Source organism: Budorcas taxicolor, chromosome 24, assembly GCF_023091745.1.
Source record: "Budorcas taxicolor isolate Tak-1 chromosome 24, Takin1.1, whole genome shotgun sequence".
Taxonomy (NCBI): domain Eukaryota; kingdom Metazoa; phylum Chordata; class Mammalia; order Artiodactyla; family Bovidae; genus Budorcas; species Budorcas taxicolor.
In genome coordinates, this window is record NC_068933.1 from 14,948,488 (window position 1) to 14,964,255 (window position 15,768).

The window sequence follows — 15,768 nt, forward strand, 5'->3', positions numbered from 1 at the left end:
CTTATGTTCTTCTGTACCTAGTGACTGCAGAACATTTGAGAGAAGCTCCTCTGTGTCACCAAGCCAGTCTGTGAAAAAGCATGTTTTTTCTTTGGCTCCTGCTCTCTCAGCTCCCTCAAACTGGAGATCCAGGAGGGCTTGGTCCTTTTTTTCTTCCTGCTGAGCCGAAGCCACGTTATGTGCTTTAAGGAAGTTGACAGTATAGCCTTGTTTCTCACACTGAGTATAATTAAACTTAGTTTTTACCTTGTAATGGAAGCTGAGAGGAGCTTACGTCTCTGTTTGCATCTCCTGTGAAGATACTTCATTGCTTCTGTCTGCCTCCTCTCTATCCCTGCAAAAGAGATGACTGAGCGGCTGGGCATATCCCGGACTCAGAGCAGCCCCTGGGGTCAAGAGCTTTCTCGAGTCTCCAACCTTGAGCCACTACTCTAAAGGCCTCTCCTCATATGCAGATATGGTTGTGCAGATGGTGCCAACTCGTTTGACGTGAAATTAACATCCTAAACATTCCAGAAATTGCAGTGGGTTTTTCCTGAGGTGCAGCTGTTAATCTTGTATTGTGCTTCTGATTTTCTTTGTCCCCCACCTCACTGAACCTTTCTGAGTTTTCAACCCCTAGATAAGCACAGGAAGTTGCTTTGTTTCCTACATTTGAATTTTGATCATTCTTGAGGTCCCATTTGTGGAAGTATCTGGCTCTTAGGCAGTCTTACCCTGGGCGGCCCCCCCCACCCCCAAATAACCGTCTGCTCAGGCTCAGACTCACTCATTCAACTGCTTACCCTGATCTTTTCACTTGGTGCTCTCAGTGGGGCCCCAAATCATCAAGTCCAAGTTTCCATGTGTCCTGTAATCGGTCCCCGTCCCTCTCCCACTGCTCCTGTCAGAGTTTGGCACCTTCTGCAAGTCCTCCATCCGGAAGCCCGAGGCCTTCCTGGCATCTCCTTCCTTCCCACAAGCAGTCCCATCCCCCAGACCTGTCTCCTTACCTCTGGAGTATCTTACGTCCACCTACTTCTTCCCATCTCTCCTGCTTGGTCCCAGCTATCATCTTGTGCTTCCCAGGTGACTGCAGTAGCCCCTCAGTTCATCTCTGTCTGCCTCTCTGTCCCTCCTCCAATTCATTCTCTTAAAGATGCAAGCCGAGTCCCATCCCTCTTCCTCACCATGTTTAATTAAAAGCCCTCAGCAGCTTCCTGGTCCTCATAGCTCTCCAGCCTGGTCTCCTGTCATAATTACCTTTACTCCTCATGCTCCATCCTCAGCCATCAGAGTGCTAAGCCCGCTCTGTCGACGTTGACTCTGAGTATTGCTTGCTCTGTCTCTAGCCTCCGATGCCCGCTTGCCTAATTAACTTCAGCCGTCTCTTCTGCAGAGCGGCTCTCCCTGTCTTCCAACTGCATATATTTTCATAGCACCATGCACCTTTCCTTCACTGTGCTCGGCTCAGTTGTAGATACTTGCACAGTTCCTTGTGTCTTTCTCACTAACCCGTGAACTCCATGAAGGCAGACACTCCTCTCTGTCTCTTTAACATCTAGCATAATTAAGCAGGTGGGCAGTAAACATTTCTTGAGTGAATGAATAGCTGGGAATCAGCGGAGCACAGGCATTCAGAGAATGGTCCTGGAGTGAGCCAGACATTTGAATTTCAATCTGACTCTGCCTTGATAATGGTGGGACAATGGGCAGCTTACTTAAGATTTCTAAGCCTCAGTCTGCCAGTCTGAAACGTGGAAGTAGTAAATACTTTCAGAGGTTGTTTGGAACAACGTGGTGGTATTTGAAGATACAAATGCTGGTGTTTGTGAAAGTGCTTTGAATTAGAAGGTGTTAAAAGGTGGATTTTACACTTTTACCTTTTTAATTTATTTTTTGGCCGCATCATGCAGCTTATGGGATCTTAGTTCCGCAACTCAAGATTGAACCCAGGACCTGGCAGCAAAAGTGCCCAGCCCTAACCACTGGACTGCCAGGGAATTACCCACTTTTACCTTTTAAAAAAGAACCTTTTAAAATAAGATCCAGCTTCAAAAAAATTATACAAAATAAATGTATAGTTGGGTGAGTGATTATAAAGACAATACTCTTGTAACTTCCTGAAGCTCCCCTATATGGCCACCCCAATGGCAGCCCCTTCCCTTCCACCTAAGTAACGCCATCTTGATTCCATAATAATCACTTCTTTGTGTGTTGTTACAGTTTTATCAGTCAAATGGGCATCTGTGGATGTTATAGTTTAGTCTTGCCCATTTGAAAAAAAATTGTCTTCCCTGTATCCTTTGTTTTCCCTGTGGGTTATCTATTGAAGAACCGGGAGCATTTTTTTTTTAGCATCTTGTAATCTGGATTTTGCTGGTTGCATATGAATGCTTCCCACGTGGCTCAGTGGCAAAGAATCTACCTGTCAAGCAGGAGACACAGCTTTGATCCCTGGGTCAAGAAGATCCCCTGGAGAAGGGAATGTCTACCCACTCCAGTATTCTTGCCCGGAGAATTCCATGGACAGAGGAGCCTGGTGGGCTACAGGCCCTGGAGTCGCAAAAGAGTCGGACGTGACTTAGCAACTAAAACAACGATATATGAATGATACAGCTCAGTTTGTTGTTTCTTCCTTTGTATGTCCTGCCTGTTGTCCAGATCAGACTTGTGTTTGACCCTTTTGGCAGGACTGTAGGTGGTGTGTGAACTTTCATCAAGAGGTGCATAATATCTGATTATCTTTTTTTGGTTTTATTAGTAGCTGTTGATGCTCAGTTACTTGGATCTGTTAATTTGTTAGGGGTGACAAATAGGGGTGTTTTAATTCTGCCATTTCTTTCATTTATTGGTTTGACTTTTTTTGGAAAGAGACATTTTCCAATCATCTGCTCTTTGGTTGCACAGTGGTACAGTTCATATAAAAAAGCAGGATAAATACTAGATTCTTTCCCATTATCAGTTTTCCAAGATAATGATTGGTTCCCCCTCATCCTCTGAAGGTGGCCAGTTAGTTATGTGTTTAAAAAAATATTGTGAACTCATGAATTCGAATATATTTTATGGGTTCCAATTAGTTGTAATTATTATTACATAGTTTCTTTTTTGAAGGCAGTCTCATCTCTGGCCAGTGGAAGTCTTTTCAAGTTGATTCCTTGGTCCTTTTGATATGACCCCACTAAGTCTGAGAGTTTTCTTGCTGTCTGGTCTAGCAAGATAGATCAGGTTCATTTTGAGTGTTTTCTGCTCACACCTGGAACTAGCCATTTCTCCACAAAGAGCCCTGATATTTTTTAAGTGGAAATAGTATTTCAAGAATTCATTCTGTCTCACTTTTGAGCAGCACAGCCAGACTCAGACGTAGCTGTTGGGACTTCAGCTGATCGTTTGTTCTTGGGGTGAGCAGCTGTCCCTGTTTGCTTAGGGCTGTCACGGTTCTCATACCGAAAACTCTATGCCCCGAGGGGGTGGGGGACCCAGTCCAGGTGTTAGGGAGGCTTGCTGCTGTTGGTTTGGTCTTTGTGTCTTGGCCTTCTCTATGGAGAGGCTGGAAAAAATATGTAAGAGATCTGTCTTTTGCAAAGAATAACCACTCAGTAGTTAGATTTATATACTCTTGTGTCTCCTTCAAGGCAGGTAACACTTGCTTTGAATAGCGCTTTGCCATTTGCTTATTATAGCCTATAAATTGACATTGATAATGGGTTCTGGAAAATGGCTTCTATGGCTGACGTTTGAGTCATTTTACTGTAACCAATGGCTCTGAGTATAGTGGACAAACACATGTACCACAGGAGTCATAATGTGAGTGTCATAAAGTGAATGCCTTAGTAATTGCTGTAGCTAAACTGAATGTTTATTGCACTTACTGTATGTATGTATGTATATGCATTACCCAGTTAAATGTTTGTCTTCCATGTGAGGTAGGACCAGTTAATCTCATTTTACACGTGGGAAAACTGAGGTTTGCCATTTTGCTGTTTAGTTGTTCAGTCATATCACTTTCTTCGACCCCATGGACTGTAACCTGCCAGGCTCCTCTGTCCATGAGATTTCTGAGGCAAGAAAACGAGTGGGTTGCCATTTCTTTCTCCAGGGGATCTTCCTGACTCAGGGAACAAACCCAGATCTCCTGCTTGGCAGGTGGATTCTTTACCACTGAGCCCCCTGGGAAGGCCAAACTGAAGTTTAGAGAGGCTAAAGCATGTGCCCAGAGCAAGCGGAAGAGCTAAATTAAACCCAAGTCTTTCTTATTTTGGAGCCTCTACAGTTATTTTAATTATTTAATTATTAAAGAAAGATTTTAATTATTAAAGATTAGTCTGGCCTGATTCAGGTTTTAGAAAACTTGAGCATCTTTGGGATGGTTCTAGGATCTGTTTAGGAATTAGTGTCACTTTAGAGGTCTCAGAATGACGTCACAACTGCCCCTTCTGTGCTCATGACAGTCACTGCTGATCAGGTAAGGCTGCTTCTCTCCCCCGCCCCCCAGTCCGGATGAAGTCTCAGAATCCTTTTTAACATAGGATTCCAGGAGGCTACTAAGATTTTACTAGTTGGCATATACTGTGAGACCCATCTGCCATTCTGTGTGAGAACCTTGTGGAACGACCGTGAAGCCTCCGGGTTCCCACTCTGCCCTCTCTATACTGTATCAAACAGTTAGTCACACGTTCTTTTTCTTCTGTTCTGGGAAAAATCAGAGTTCTCTAAACTGTGATCCGTAAACACTTAATTTTGGAGATGCTTTTAGTTATTATACACTGCAAAAACAGAAGAGGCAAGATGAGAGGCTTGTCGAGGGGGGTGGGTCACATCAATTTGAAGACGAAAGTTCTTGAAGCTTTTCACTGTGTATTGCTGTACTAATGTTCTGAGAAATCCAAGTAAAGGAACCCATTTAACTTTTTTTAACCCGGTGTTTTCTAAATATGTTTTCTAAACATGACTTATACCTGTAAATCCCACCCCCCCCTTTTTTTTAAACAATGAGATTTATTATCTTAAGATATGATACATTGGTTTACTCAACCAAGGTCTCAGTTGTCTCATCTATAAACATGGAGCCAAGGAGAACACCTACATCTTGGAGGTGGATGTAGGTGAGGTTGTGAAGCTTGAGTTCACCTGCAGGGGCTGCTCAGTTTCTTTTATTTATTTCCTTATTTGGAATAAGCATCCATCTCTGTCTCTAACACTGTGCTCATAATTGTGTATTTTTTATTCCTAAGTAAGCCTTCAATACTGTGTAAATTCCAATCTCTGTAAAACCTGGATCCACCTCTCTCAATATCCCTAGAGTGAAGCTCTTAAAAAATTTTAAAAAGGGATACATAACCCAGAGGTAGGAAAGTCATGGAGGAGGTCAGGCTGCGTGTGGACACAACCCCTCAGGACCACTCCTCTCTGTCTCTCTTAGCTCTGCCCTCCCCATGGGTGGGCCTGGCTCTCCCTGGCTAGTGGTCCAGAAAGAGGGAGGAAAGTGACCCCAGATTTGACACTGGAGACCATGTGGGTGGTGTCTGGGAGGGCAGGGTGGACACGGGGCAGATATGGTATTGATCCTCTTGGGTGAGGGTTGAGGGGCAGGTGAGGAAGCAGAGATGGGGTGCACGGCACCCCTAGCAGCTTGGCTGAGAAGGAGAGAAGGTGGCCTTCACAGGTGTGTATGTGCTGGGCGTGCTTTGGGCAGTTTTGTAGTTGAGGAGAGACTTGAGTGCAGTTTTGGGTTAAAGAGAAATCTTGCAAAGTAGAGAGGAAGAGCCTGAAGATCCCAGAGACAGGATGGTAACAGGTGAGGGCAGTGTCCGGGTGGACAGGGTCAGGGCATGGGTGGAGGATTCAGGCTCGAGACTATCGGGAAGGAGGTAGAAACAGGAGCAGAGAGAGAAGCTCGTAGGCCGCGAGGCTGGCAGGGAATTGAGATGTTTCAAACTGGGTCGCCTTGACTTTCTTGGTAAGTGGGAGGCAGAGTGATTGCTGATAGTGAGGAGGATGATGTGTCGGGGTAATTTTATTGAGGTCATAAGCGATTCCGTGAGTCTTTTGTGACTCTGTCCCAAATGACGTAAAACGATGGCTCTACTCCAGTACCCTTGCCTGGAAAATCCCATGGACGGAGGACTGTGGCGGTCCTGTCCTGTGGACCCACACTCACCAGCCATCCTCTCTGCTCAGAGGTGGAGTGGCTGCTGCACTGAAGCTTATCTTTAACACCACGTTTCCCATAAGGAGAAGGTTTTATTCTTTGAATTTCTATACGTTTATTTTATATAGAAACGGAAGAATTTCTATGATCTAGATCTAGGCTGGGGTAGATAATTTTTACTCTCCAGTTATAAGGGACGTGAAAGTCCATCTCTTTGAGTAGATTCCATTGAATTGTATTTTCTTTTCTTCTTTTTTGCAGCTAGTATTTATATGGTAGTAATCTATCTCACGCATATCTGTATTTAGTACATGTATGTTATCAAAGCCGCTGCCTGGAGCTCAGCTTTTTGCTTCAAGGGAGCTATGAAAATATTAGAAAACTCCCTGAATCAAATCACCAATGTGATGTTTTTGCAGCTAGATCCTGAATATTTTATCACCAGTTTTCATTTAAAAGCCAGTCAGCAAATTTAATGAGTGGTATTATGGGTATTTGGGACAGTAATGAAGAAAAAAAAAGTGATTGCTTTCATTAAAGCATCTCTGTGAAAAAAAGCAGTTCTGTGTGACTCATTGAGTTGTTGAGTTACATGATAGCTTTGAAGCGAGGGAACCACTCTGGCATCTTCTCCATTTCAATTCAGTGGTTTCAGTGAGAACTGTTATGAAAATAATTTTTATAATTTACTTCACTGTGTCTGACCTTCAGAATTCTTATGAAATGATCTCTTGGATTGATTGCATATTTGAGTAAATTTTCTTCCGTGACCTGGGCTGGAGAGTGAGATGTAGAAGAGAGACTAGAGGAGGAAGAACGCTAGAATTCCTAAGCAGAACCTCCCACAGTGTTCAAGCTCATCAGTTATTCGATGATGAGCTTCTGTTCCATCAGGGATAGATTAAGCCCCTTTGAGCACAGAGAATGCATTTACCTTTGTCTCTGGAACCCAACTAAGTGGCAGACGCACAGTCCTCATTGCGGGTTAGATGACTGAATGAGTTGATGGAAATGTGAAAACCTCTGATTTCCCTCATGAGCTCAGAATTACAGTGTGAGTCAGTGAGAAAATGGCTGCAGAATCTTTCTTACGCACATCTTCGTAGGAATGCAAAAAGCTGCTGCCAGGCATCAGTGATCTTTCCTAAGCCAGTTTGCTTTTTCCTCCTCCTTCTCCCCCAGCCCTAGTCTCTTGTTCTGTGCTTGCCAGTTTAGACATCCTGCTGTCTGCCTGTGTCCTGTCAAGTGCACGTTATAATTTCAGTTTCTAAATCTGTGTCTGGTTTGAAATACACTGAAATTTCTCTTGTAATCAAGTGGAATGTGTTTTCTCAGGAGCTTCAGATCTGAGTCCTTGACATTAGAAATGAAGCACATTTTTTTTCTTCCCACGAGCCTAATTTGTCCAGCTGAATGGAAAAACAACCCTTAGTATGTTAACCTGTCTCAAAAAATATCTCTGTTAATCAGTTAATACAGATTTTGCCTTTGGATTAATAATCATTTTTTTAGTAGATTAATAACTGAGAAACATTATGAAAGGAATTTGCTTGTGATAGTCAAATCTGAAAGTATGTTCTGTCATAACATTAATCACATGTAATATAACAATAATCATTCTTTGATTAACATTGCAAAAAATTTGGACTATGACTTTTGGCACTGTAAAAATGATCTGTATTTGAATACTGCTTTGTAAATGCAACCCACTCCAGTATCCTTGCCTAGAGAATTCCATGGACAGAGGAGCCCAGTGGGCTATAGTCCGTGGGTCTCAAAGAGTCTGACAACGATTGAGCGACTAAGAGTCTTACACTTTAAAAAACCCTTTCATGCACATTATCTTCTTGGGATGCATAACAATCCTTTCGTATAAATAGTACAGACATTATTTAAACTGAATCTCAGAGAAATGGACATATTCATCATAACACAGCAAGAAAATGGCAAAGAATCGACTGCAACCAACTTTTTTCTGGGTCTTAATTAAGTCTTGTCGCTGTCGTGTGATGTCATGTGCTTTTGCCCTCGTAGTAAAATTGGGATTGTGCCCTTGCCTGAAGCACACTTGAATTTCATATTGTTCAGAGAAAAGATCTAATTGATTTCATACCCAGTCACAGGATCTGGTCTCAGGAGTTAACCTAACTGATTATCTTTCTTTATAGAAATAGAAACAGAACCTTGATTCCTACATTTGCATGCAGGCAGCATTGGCCTTTAGCCTGAACACAGCAATACTTCCGATAACTGGTGTGTACTCACCATGTAATCGACCATTCATCTCTTGCCAAAGTTCATTTCAGGTGAAATCATGGTGGGGATTTATGCTTCTAGAAGACAGGTGGTTTCCTTTACCCGAGAGTGTCCCCGAGGGTAGAGAAAGCCTGGCTTGCACCTGCCTCTTGTGGCCATTACTCGTTTTCCCATCTGGAAACACCCTGCAGTGTTGGACTTTCAAGGCACGTAGGTTACTTACTATTGGTTCAAAAAGCTGGACAGGGACTGTTCCTGTTAACCTTTGCGTAATTTGTGCTTCACAGCATCCTATACATACCACTCCCTGTTGTTCGATCAGTTTCTCCTTAGCTGGTAGAGGACTCTCCTTAAAGACAAGAACAACATTCTCGAGGCACACAGTTGTTTGAAGTCAGAGTTCAAATCCACTGTATGGTTCATAGACACTTCCAGTATTGTTTAGATCATTTTTGGTAATACTACACTTAGGTCGATAGCATGGAAATGAATAGGTTTTTCATGGAAAATTGGAAAAACGTATTGAGGACAAAGTAAATACAGAGTAATAAGAAAATAGTTAAAATGCAGTGTAAGTCATTCAAAACAAAACATTCCAAATCTTTATTACATAAAAGATGCTCAGGATAAAATACTGAGTGTGAAAAACCAGGTGCAGAAATGTGTGAATGTGATAGTTGTAATTTCTTCCAAAGTATATGAAAATAAAGTACCAATAGTAATTTATAATTAATAAGACATTGCCCAGCACAGTTTCAAAGACTTCATGTGTATTAATTCAATGCTCATATCAGTCCTAAAAGGTAGGTACCGTTGTTATCTTTGTTTTACGGATGAGGCCTTTGAAGCCGTTATGGAAAAGTAAGTTGTCCACAGCTACGTGTTAAGAAATGGACTCACCAACTAGGAGGAAATAGACCAAAATATCAGTAGGGATTATCTGTGGATACTGGTGTGAATAGGCTGATTTAATTCTTTACATTTATAGAATGTGTCCCTCTCTACTTGTGATATATTAGAACTAGCAATTTTAAAAGAAATCGAAGCATATTGAGAACATTTGTAGGTTTGAATTTCAGAGAGTAGCTTTTCTTCTATCTAAAACAGAAATTATACTTGATTAAGAGGGGGAAAAAGACCAAAAACCAGTACTTTCTATCAGTACAATCTCCCTAAATGATAACCTTTCAGTATATATTGGATACAGATAAGGTGAACCAGACCTTTGTTAGTTCACAATTAAACGTTATAAAGGACAATCCAAGAAACTGGTTCTGATCAAACCAGGTTTTGTTTGAACACTTGAATACTTCACCAGTGATAGAGAATGTAAAGGCCTATACACGATAGAACGTCTCCAGGAAACGGACACTTTCCTCTCTGGAAAGTACATCCTCAAAGGCAAAAATACTTCAGTGTGTTGAAAGTTGATCCTGCTTTGAGTTTTATTAGTGATGATAGTTGTACTTTGCCACTAGGTGCCAGGCCCTCTGCTAAATGCTTTCTGCAAGCCAGCAGTTACAGACTGGACGCCATCGCTGGAAGGGCTGCTGTCACGTCACGCTCTTTCCTCAGGGTCTCAGTCAAGTCTGGTGGCCTTTCCATACCTCAGTCCCTTCCTGTCTTCCTGAGAAGGGATCTGTGTGGGTCGTTTTTTCTTTGCTTTTGATTACATGATGTTTTGAGGATGAGGCAGAATACGGTTGGTTTGAAAGGAGCTATGGTTTTGAGAAGAACATAGCTTAAGAATGAGAATATTAGTCACAAGATCCCAGTAGACCGTCTGATGCTGCGAATACTTGGGAAGACTGGGCCATGTGACAGCTCCGTGTGGGTAATGATGGTTGGGGTTTTGTGTTTGTTTTCCTAAGATAAATCATCATTTCAGTAGCTTTACAGGAAATTATGCCCATCACGCCATCAACTCTGTACAGTTTTTTTTTTCTTTTTTAAAATAAACCAAAATACATTAAAAAAATTTTTTATTATAGAAGCATATAGTGAAGGAGAAAGATACTTGTTTATTTGAGTCATCCAGGTAATAGGCATGAAAGGAATTACCAGCCCTGTCTCTGCTCCCACAGGAAGCAACACAGTAAGCAGTGTCGTCCGTGTAAACAGTGGAAAATGAGGTGTGTGTCTCGGCTGGGTTCCAGGTCACCCCTGGCTGTCTCGTTGCTAATGGTGTCAGGGTACCCAGCTCTCTGCGTGGATTCTCTCTCCAGATGTTGTTCCCTCAGGAGAGGGTGTCTTAATTCTGACACGAAGACAAGTGGAGTGTATTATGGCTGTAGACTAAAAGCTGACATCCAGGAGTAAACAGAAAGCTGATAACGTAGGTACTCAGGACAGCATCTGTTGATCCGACTTCTACTCTCTGATGCTGAGACTCGTATATTGGAGCAAAGCCTTCAGGTTTTACCCTGTCTTTGGAGAACGTTTTCAGAATGAGCAATTATTTGTTGAGGCTTTTCCCTTTCTCTCTCCAGAGAACTCACTGAGTGATTAAAATGACCTCAACAAGTAGGGTCTAAGTTAGGTTTAAATCTTAAAATGAAGATAAGTTTCATTTATCTTAATGAAATGGAGAATAAGGTGTATCTTTTTTACATGGCAGGGATTCTGGTTCACCAGACGTTCCTCAATCTTAGTATTGGCACACGCTCAGTTGTGTCCAGCTCTTTGTGATCCCGTGGACTGTAGCCTGTCAGACTCCTCCATCCATGGGATTCTCCAGGCAGGGATACTGGAGTGAGTTGCCATGCCCTCCTCCAGAAGATCTTCCCAACCCAGGGATCGAACCCAGGTCTCCTGCATTGCAGGCGGATTCTTTACCGTCTGAGCCACCAGGGAAGCCCAGTTTTGGGATACTGATGCCAGACTCCAGGCGAGGGCTGACCGCTCAGACGACACTCGAAGTCTGCAGTTCTGGATGGAGTGGTGAAGCCTCCTGTCACTTACACTTTGTGGCAGAGGGCTGAGGACAGCATGCACGTGTTTCACCCTCCCCAGGACCAGCGCTATTGGGAAAGTGGTTGTCTGAGGCAGGCTTTCCCTGAGGAGGGGGAGGGACTGCGAGGTGCAGACCTGGGGGCGAGCGTTCGCTGGAACACGTCTCTTGCGGAAGTCTCTTCGGTGAGTGGTTCCTCTTTTCACACCTATAAATGGAAGGAGAGAGAAGGCAGGTTTCGCCTCACCGCCCTCTGGGCCACAGCCATGCTCACGTGCCTGAGTCTTAGCTGCCACTGGCTCCAGAAATATTAAATCCTTAAAAAAAAGGACTTTCCATGTGTGGTTACCCAGTTGCTTTGGGCCCGTGATGTTTTCTTTGATCTTCCTGTTCTCCTTACTTCCAGACTCTCAATCAGGCTGTGGGGTGACAGGGCGGAAGAACTCTTTTTTTTGTTTGTTTTTTCCTCCCTAATAAGAGTCCTGGGGGACAGATTGCAGGGAAATCCAGAACCAGATAGAAAAACTGATAATGCTTTTAGAGAAAGAACCAACATAGAAAATGTTACTCTCATAAACTTTTTTAAGTTAAAGCGCATAAACGTCTAATTCAAATACAGTGAGTAGGGACAAACATGTTTATTGTAGGTATTACGTCTAAGTGGGAAGCAGAGAGAGACAAGAAATGTGCAGATAGATGGTAAGAATTGGGAAAGCTGCAACTAGGGAGAGAAAGGAAAGGTAAAAAATAAGCACAAAATTGTTCTGAAGGAAGCTGTAAAGATAGACACATAAGTACAAAATATGCTCAGATAGGCATGTGTTGTCATATTCACACCTGCTTCTCTCCCAGCCGTTAACCACAGTTTCCATTTTAAGAACCCGAATTCAGGAACTTCTCAATTAAGCATCATTTGGCTGTGGTTTCATCATCTGGTTAGTATTGTGCAGGAAACTGCCGTACCTATATTTGGAAAACTATACCAGCGTGTTTGCCAAAGGCTTGAGAAGTTGTGGTTAAAGTTATTTATCAGTATAGTGCTCTAACAGTATTAAGTTGTTTAAATACCTGCCTGATGTTCTAAAAAGCACTGGAATTTAAAAATTCTTCTCATTTCTTCAGTCTTTTCCTTTCATGAACTAAAATTTTAAAAATTACAGTAAAATGTCCTGACCATTTAAGTTTATAACAAGTTACTCAGAAACTAGAAAGTAATTTTCGATAGATGAGAGTATATTTCTTTTAGGGTAAGATGGCTTTTGTCTATACGATTATGATTAAGGGTTTTGTCTTTTTAAAAAATGATTCCTTGAGAAAGTATTGAATGTTATGTATTAATTTGTAGCGTTGTATATATGTGTTAGTCACTCAGTCGTGTCCGACTCTTTGTAACCCCATGGACCGTAGCCTGCCAGGACCTTCTCTGTCCGTGGTATTTCCCAGGCAAGAATACTGGAGTGGGTTGCCATGCCCTCTTCCCGGGCGTCTTCCCGACCCAGGGGTTGAGCCCAGGTCACCTGCACTGCAGGCAGATGCTTTACTCTCTGAGCCACCAGGGAAGCCCAATTTGTAGCCTAAAGGGATTCTTTTCTGAGTGTAACACATACATCTTAAGACTTTTAAAAGTATTTCAACTAAGGAATCTTAACACTATGACTTTTTTTTTTAGTAACAGTGATCACAAAAGTGGATGATGGTCTTGGCGTTTGACCCACAGATGGTGTGAACCTAAGCTGAGCATTGGAAATTCTGCTCTCAGGATTGGGTGGTCCAGGGCCAGGGGTTGGTTGCTGCTGTGCTGGGGTGGCTGCCTGAGGATGGAGGGCTTTCCTCACCCTCATTTATTGAATGAAGCTGATAGGGCCCTTAGCCATTTAGACCTCCTGAGTGACAGTGGCTGTGTAGTCAAGCACTTGTAATATTTCCCATGCACAAAAAAGTTCTCTACATTCCACTAATAACTAGCTTCTTTTTATGCTCTGAAACCAGTGGTGGTGGTGGTTTAGTCACAAAATCATTGTAAGACTTGCAACCCCATGGACCGTAGCCTGCCAGGCTCCTCTGTCCATGAGATTTCCCAGGCAAAAAGGCTGGAGTGGGTTGCCATTTCCTTCTCCAGGGGATCTTCCCCACCCAGAGGTCAAACCTGGGTCTTCTGCATTGCAGGTGGATTCTTTATCAACTGAGCCACCAGGGAAGCCTCTAAAACCAATAAGTACACCCATTGCAGTATTTGTTGTTCAGTTGCTCAGTTGTGTCCAACTGTTTGCGACTCTATGGACTCTAGTATGCCAGGCTTCCCTGTCCTTCACCGTCTCCCAGAGTGTGCTCAAACTCATGTCCATTAAGTTGGTGATGACATCCTCTGTTGTCCCTTTCTCCTCCCACCTTCAATCTTTCCCAGTATCAGGGTCTTTTCTAATGAGTCAGTTCTTCACATCAGGTGGCCAAAGTATTGAAGCTTCAGCTTCAGCACCAGTTCCTCCAGTGAATATTCAGGATTTATTTCCTTTAGGATTGACTGGTTGGATCTCCTTGCATTCCAAGGGACTCTCAAGAGTCTTCTCCAACACCACATTTCTATAGCATCAATTCTTCGGCACTGAGCCTTCTTCATGGTCCAGCATATGCTTACAATATACATATACTTTTGATCACTTTGGAATGTGATCAGTTAAGAAGCTTTTCTGTTTAAAGTACCCTTAGCTGTCTGATAGTGGGGTTTAAATCCTGCATGTTGCCTCTCTGTTTTTGCCAACTAGTACCTTTTTATAATTAAAATTTTAAATTGTGTTATACAGACATATATGGAGGAAGAAACCATTTTTAATTGTTTAGCTATGTGTTTCCAAACATTTTCCATCATGGAAAACTTTTCATGAAGGCATATGTATCCCTAATTCATTCTTTTTTCATGGCTGCATTATATTCTAAAACATGAACCATTACAATTTAACTCTTTGATTATTGATATATACTTGATTCTGGGAGTTGATGATGGACAGGGAGGCCTGGCATGCTGCAGTCCATGGGGTCGCAAAGAGTTAGACATGATTGAGTGACTGAACTGAACTGATACACTTGATTTATTTCCAATTTCTTCCCTTAGAGTCAATATAGCAGTCTGGGTATGTGTACTTTTTTTTTTTTTAATGTGCAAGTATTTTATCTTAGCTAGATTCCTAGAAGTAGAATTGCTGAATAAACAGAGTGCTTTTAAATTTTGATATGTGCTCAGTTGTTTTCTTAAAAGCTTTTAGAAATGGACGTTTCCCCTCACGATGTGTGAAAATGGCCATTTCCACATGTCTTTGCCAACATTAGGTTAGATGACACTTTGCCCCTGCTTTGTCAGTCTGATGGTGTCTCATTGCACTTATTTGCATTTCTCTCATTGAAAAAGAGGTTGCAATTTTTTTTCATAAATTGATTGGTATTTATCTTTTATGATTGCTCTTTTAATTTCTTTGCCTGGTTTTTTCTTTTGAGTTATTTTTCTTGTTTTGGGATCTCTGTATATATGAAATAATAGTCCTTTGTTATACATCTTGCAGATGTTGTCTGTCAGTTATATTTTATAGTTATCTTTTGTCAAACAGGAATTTCCTATTTTATTTAGTTATATTTGTCAGGTTTCTTTTCCTTTATAAATCTTTTTGTGTCTTATTTTGGAGAGGGCTTCTCCATCCCAGGATTAAACACAGCATCTCCTTTGTTTCCTTTAAATACATTTTTAGTTAAAATATTTAGCTCTTTAATCAGTTTGGAGTTATTAATATATGAAGTATGACGTAAGACTCTAAACTTTCTTCCCACATGAATATCAAATTATGCCAGCCCTACTTATTGAATAGTCTGTGTTTTCCTCACAGATTTCAAATTTTTTCATTATGTTCTTAACTCTCATATATTTGCATTTCTGTATAGATGTTTTTGTACTTTCTACCATTCAGTTGTTTATTTCTACACTGGCATCACACTGTCTTGATATCTGCTAGGGAAAATCCTTCCTTAATTCTTTTTCAAAAATTTATTAACCTTAAGCATGTATTTACTTTTCCAGAAGAACTTTATAATCTGTTAGGAAATATTTTAACATCTGTTTAAATGGTTTTTCATACTTTTGGTTTTATATTTATGTGATTTATTCAGTAATCTGTATCTTTTTTTCTTATATTTCAGAGTCCTGTGTATGGAGACTCAAATGAGTCAGTTCAGTCTAGAAGGGTAGTCATTTCTCATAATATGGACAAAGCTCTAAAAGAAGGTAAGGATTAAGTGAGGGTATATAATTACCACGGGAAGCAATTCATTATGTTCTAAAAGGAAGATAGTAATTTCCAGCAAATTTATCTATCCTCTTTCTGTTTGATGGCATTTGGATTTTTTTTCATCATGAATTTTTACTTGAAGACATAGTAAATACATCCAG

The 15,768-nt window shown here is 41.5% G+C and overlaps 1 protein-coding gene across 1 annotated transcript in view; it reads left to right on the forward strand.

Moving 5' to 3' along the window:
• Positions 1–15,768, forward strand: part of SNX25 (sorting nexin 25) — a 90,905-nt gene that overhangs the window by 7,597 nt on the left and 67,540 nt on the right. Inside the window, exon 2 of the mRNA XM_052661411.1 lies at positions 15,519–15,603. Coding sequence (XP_052517371.1) covers positions 15,519–15,603 — 85 coding nt within the window. The remainder of the gene's footprint in view (positions 1–15,518; positions 15,604–15,768) is intronic.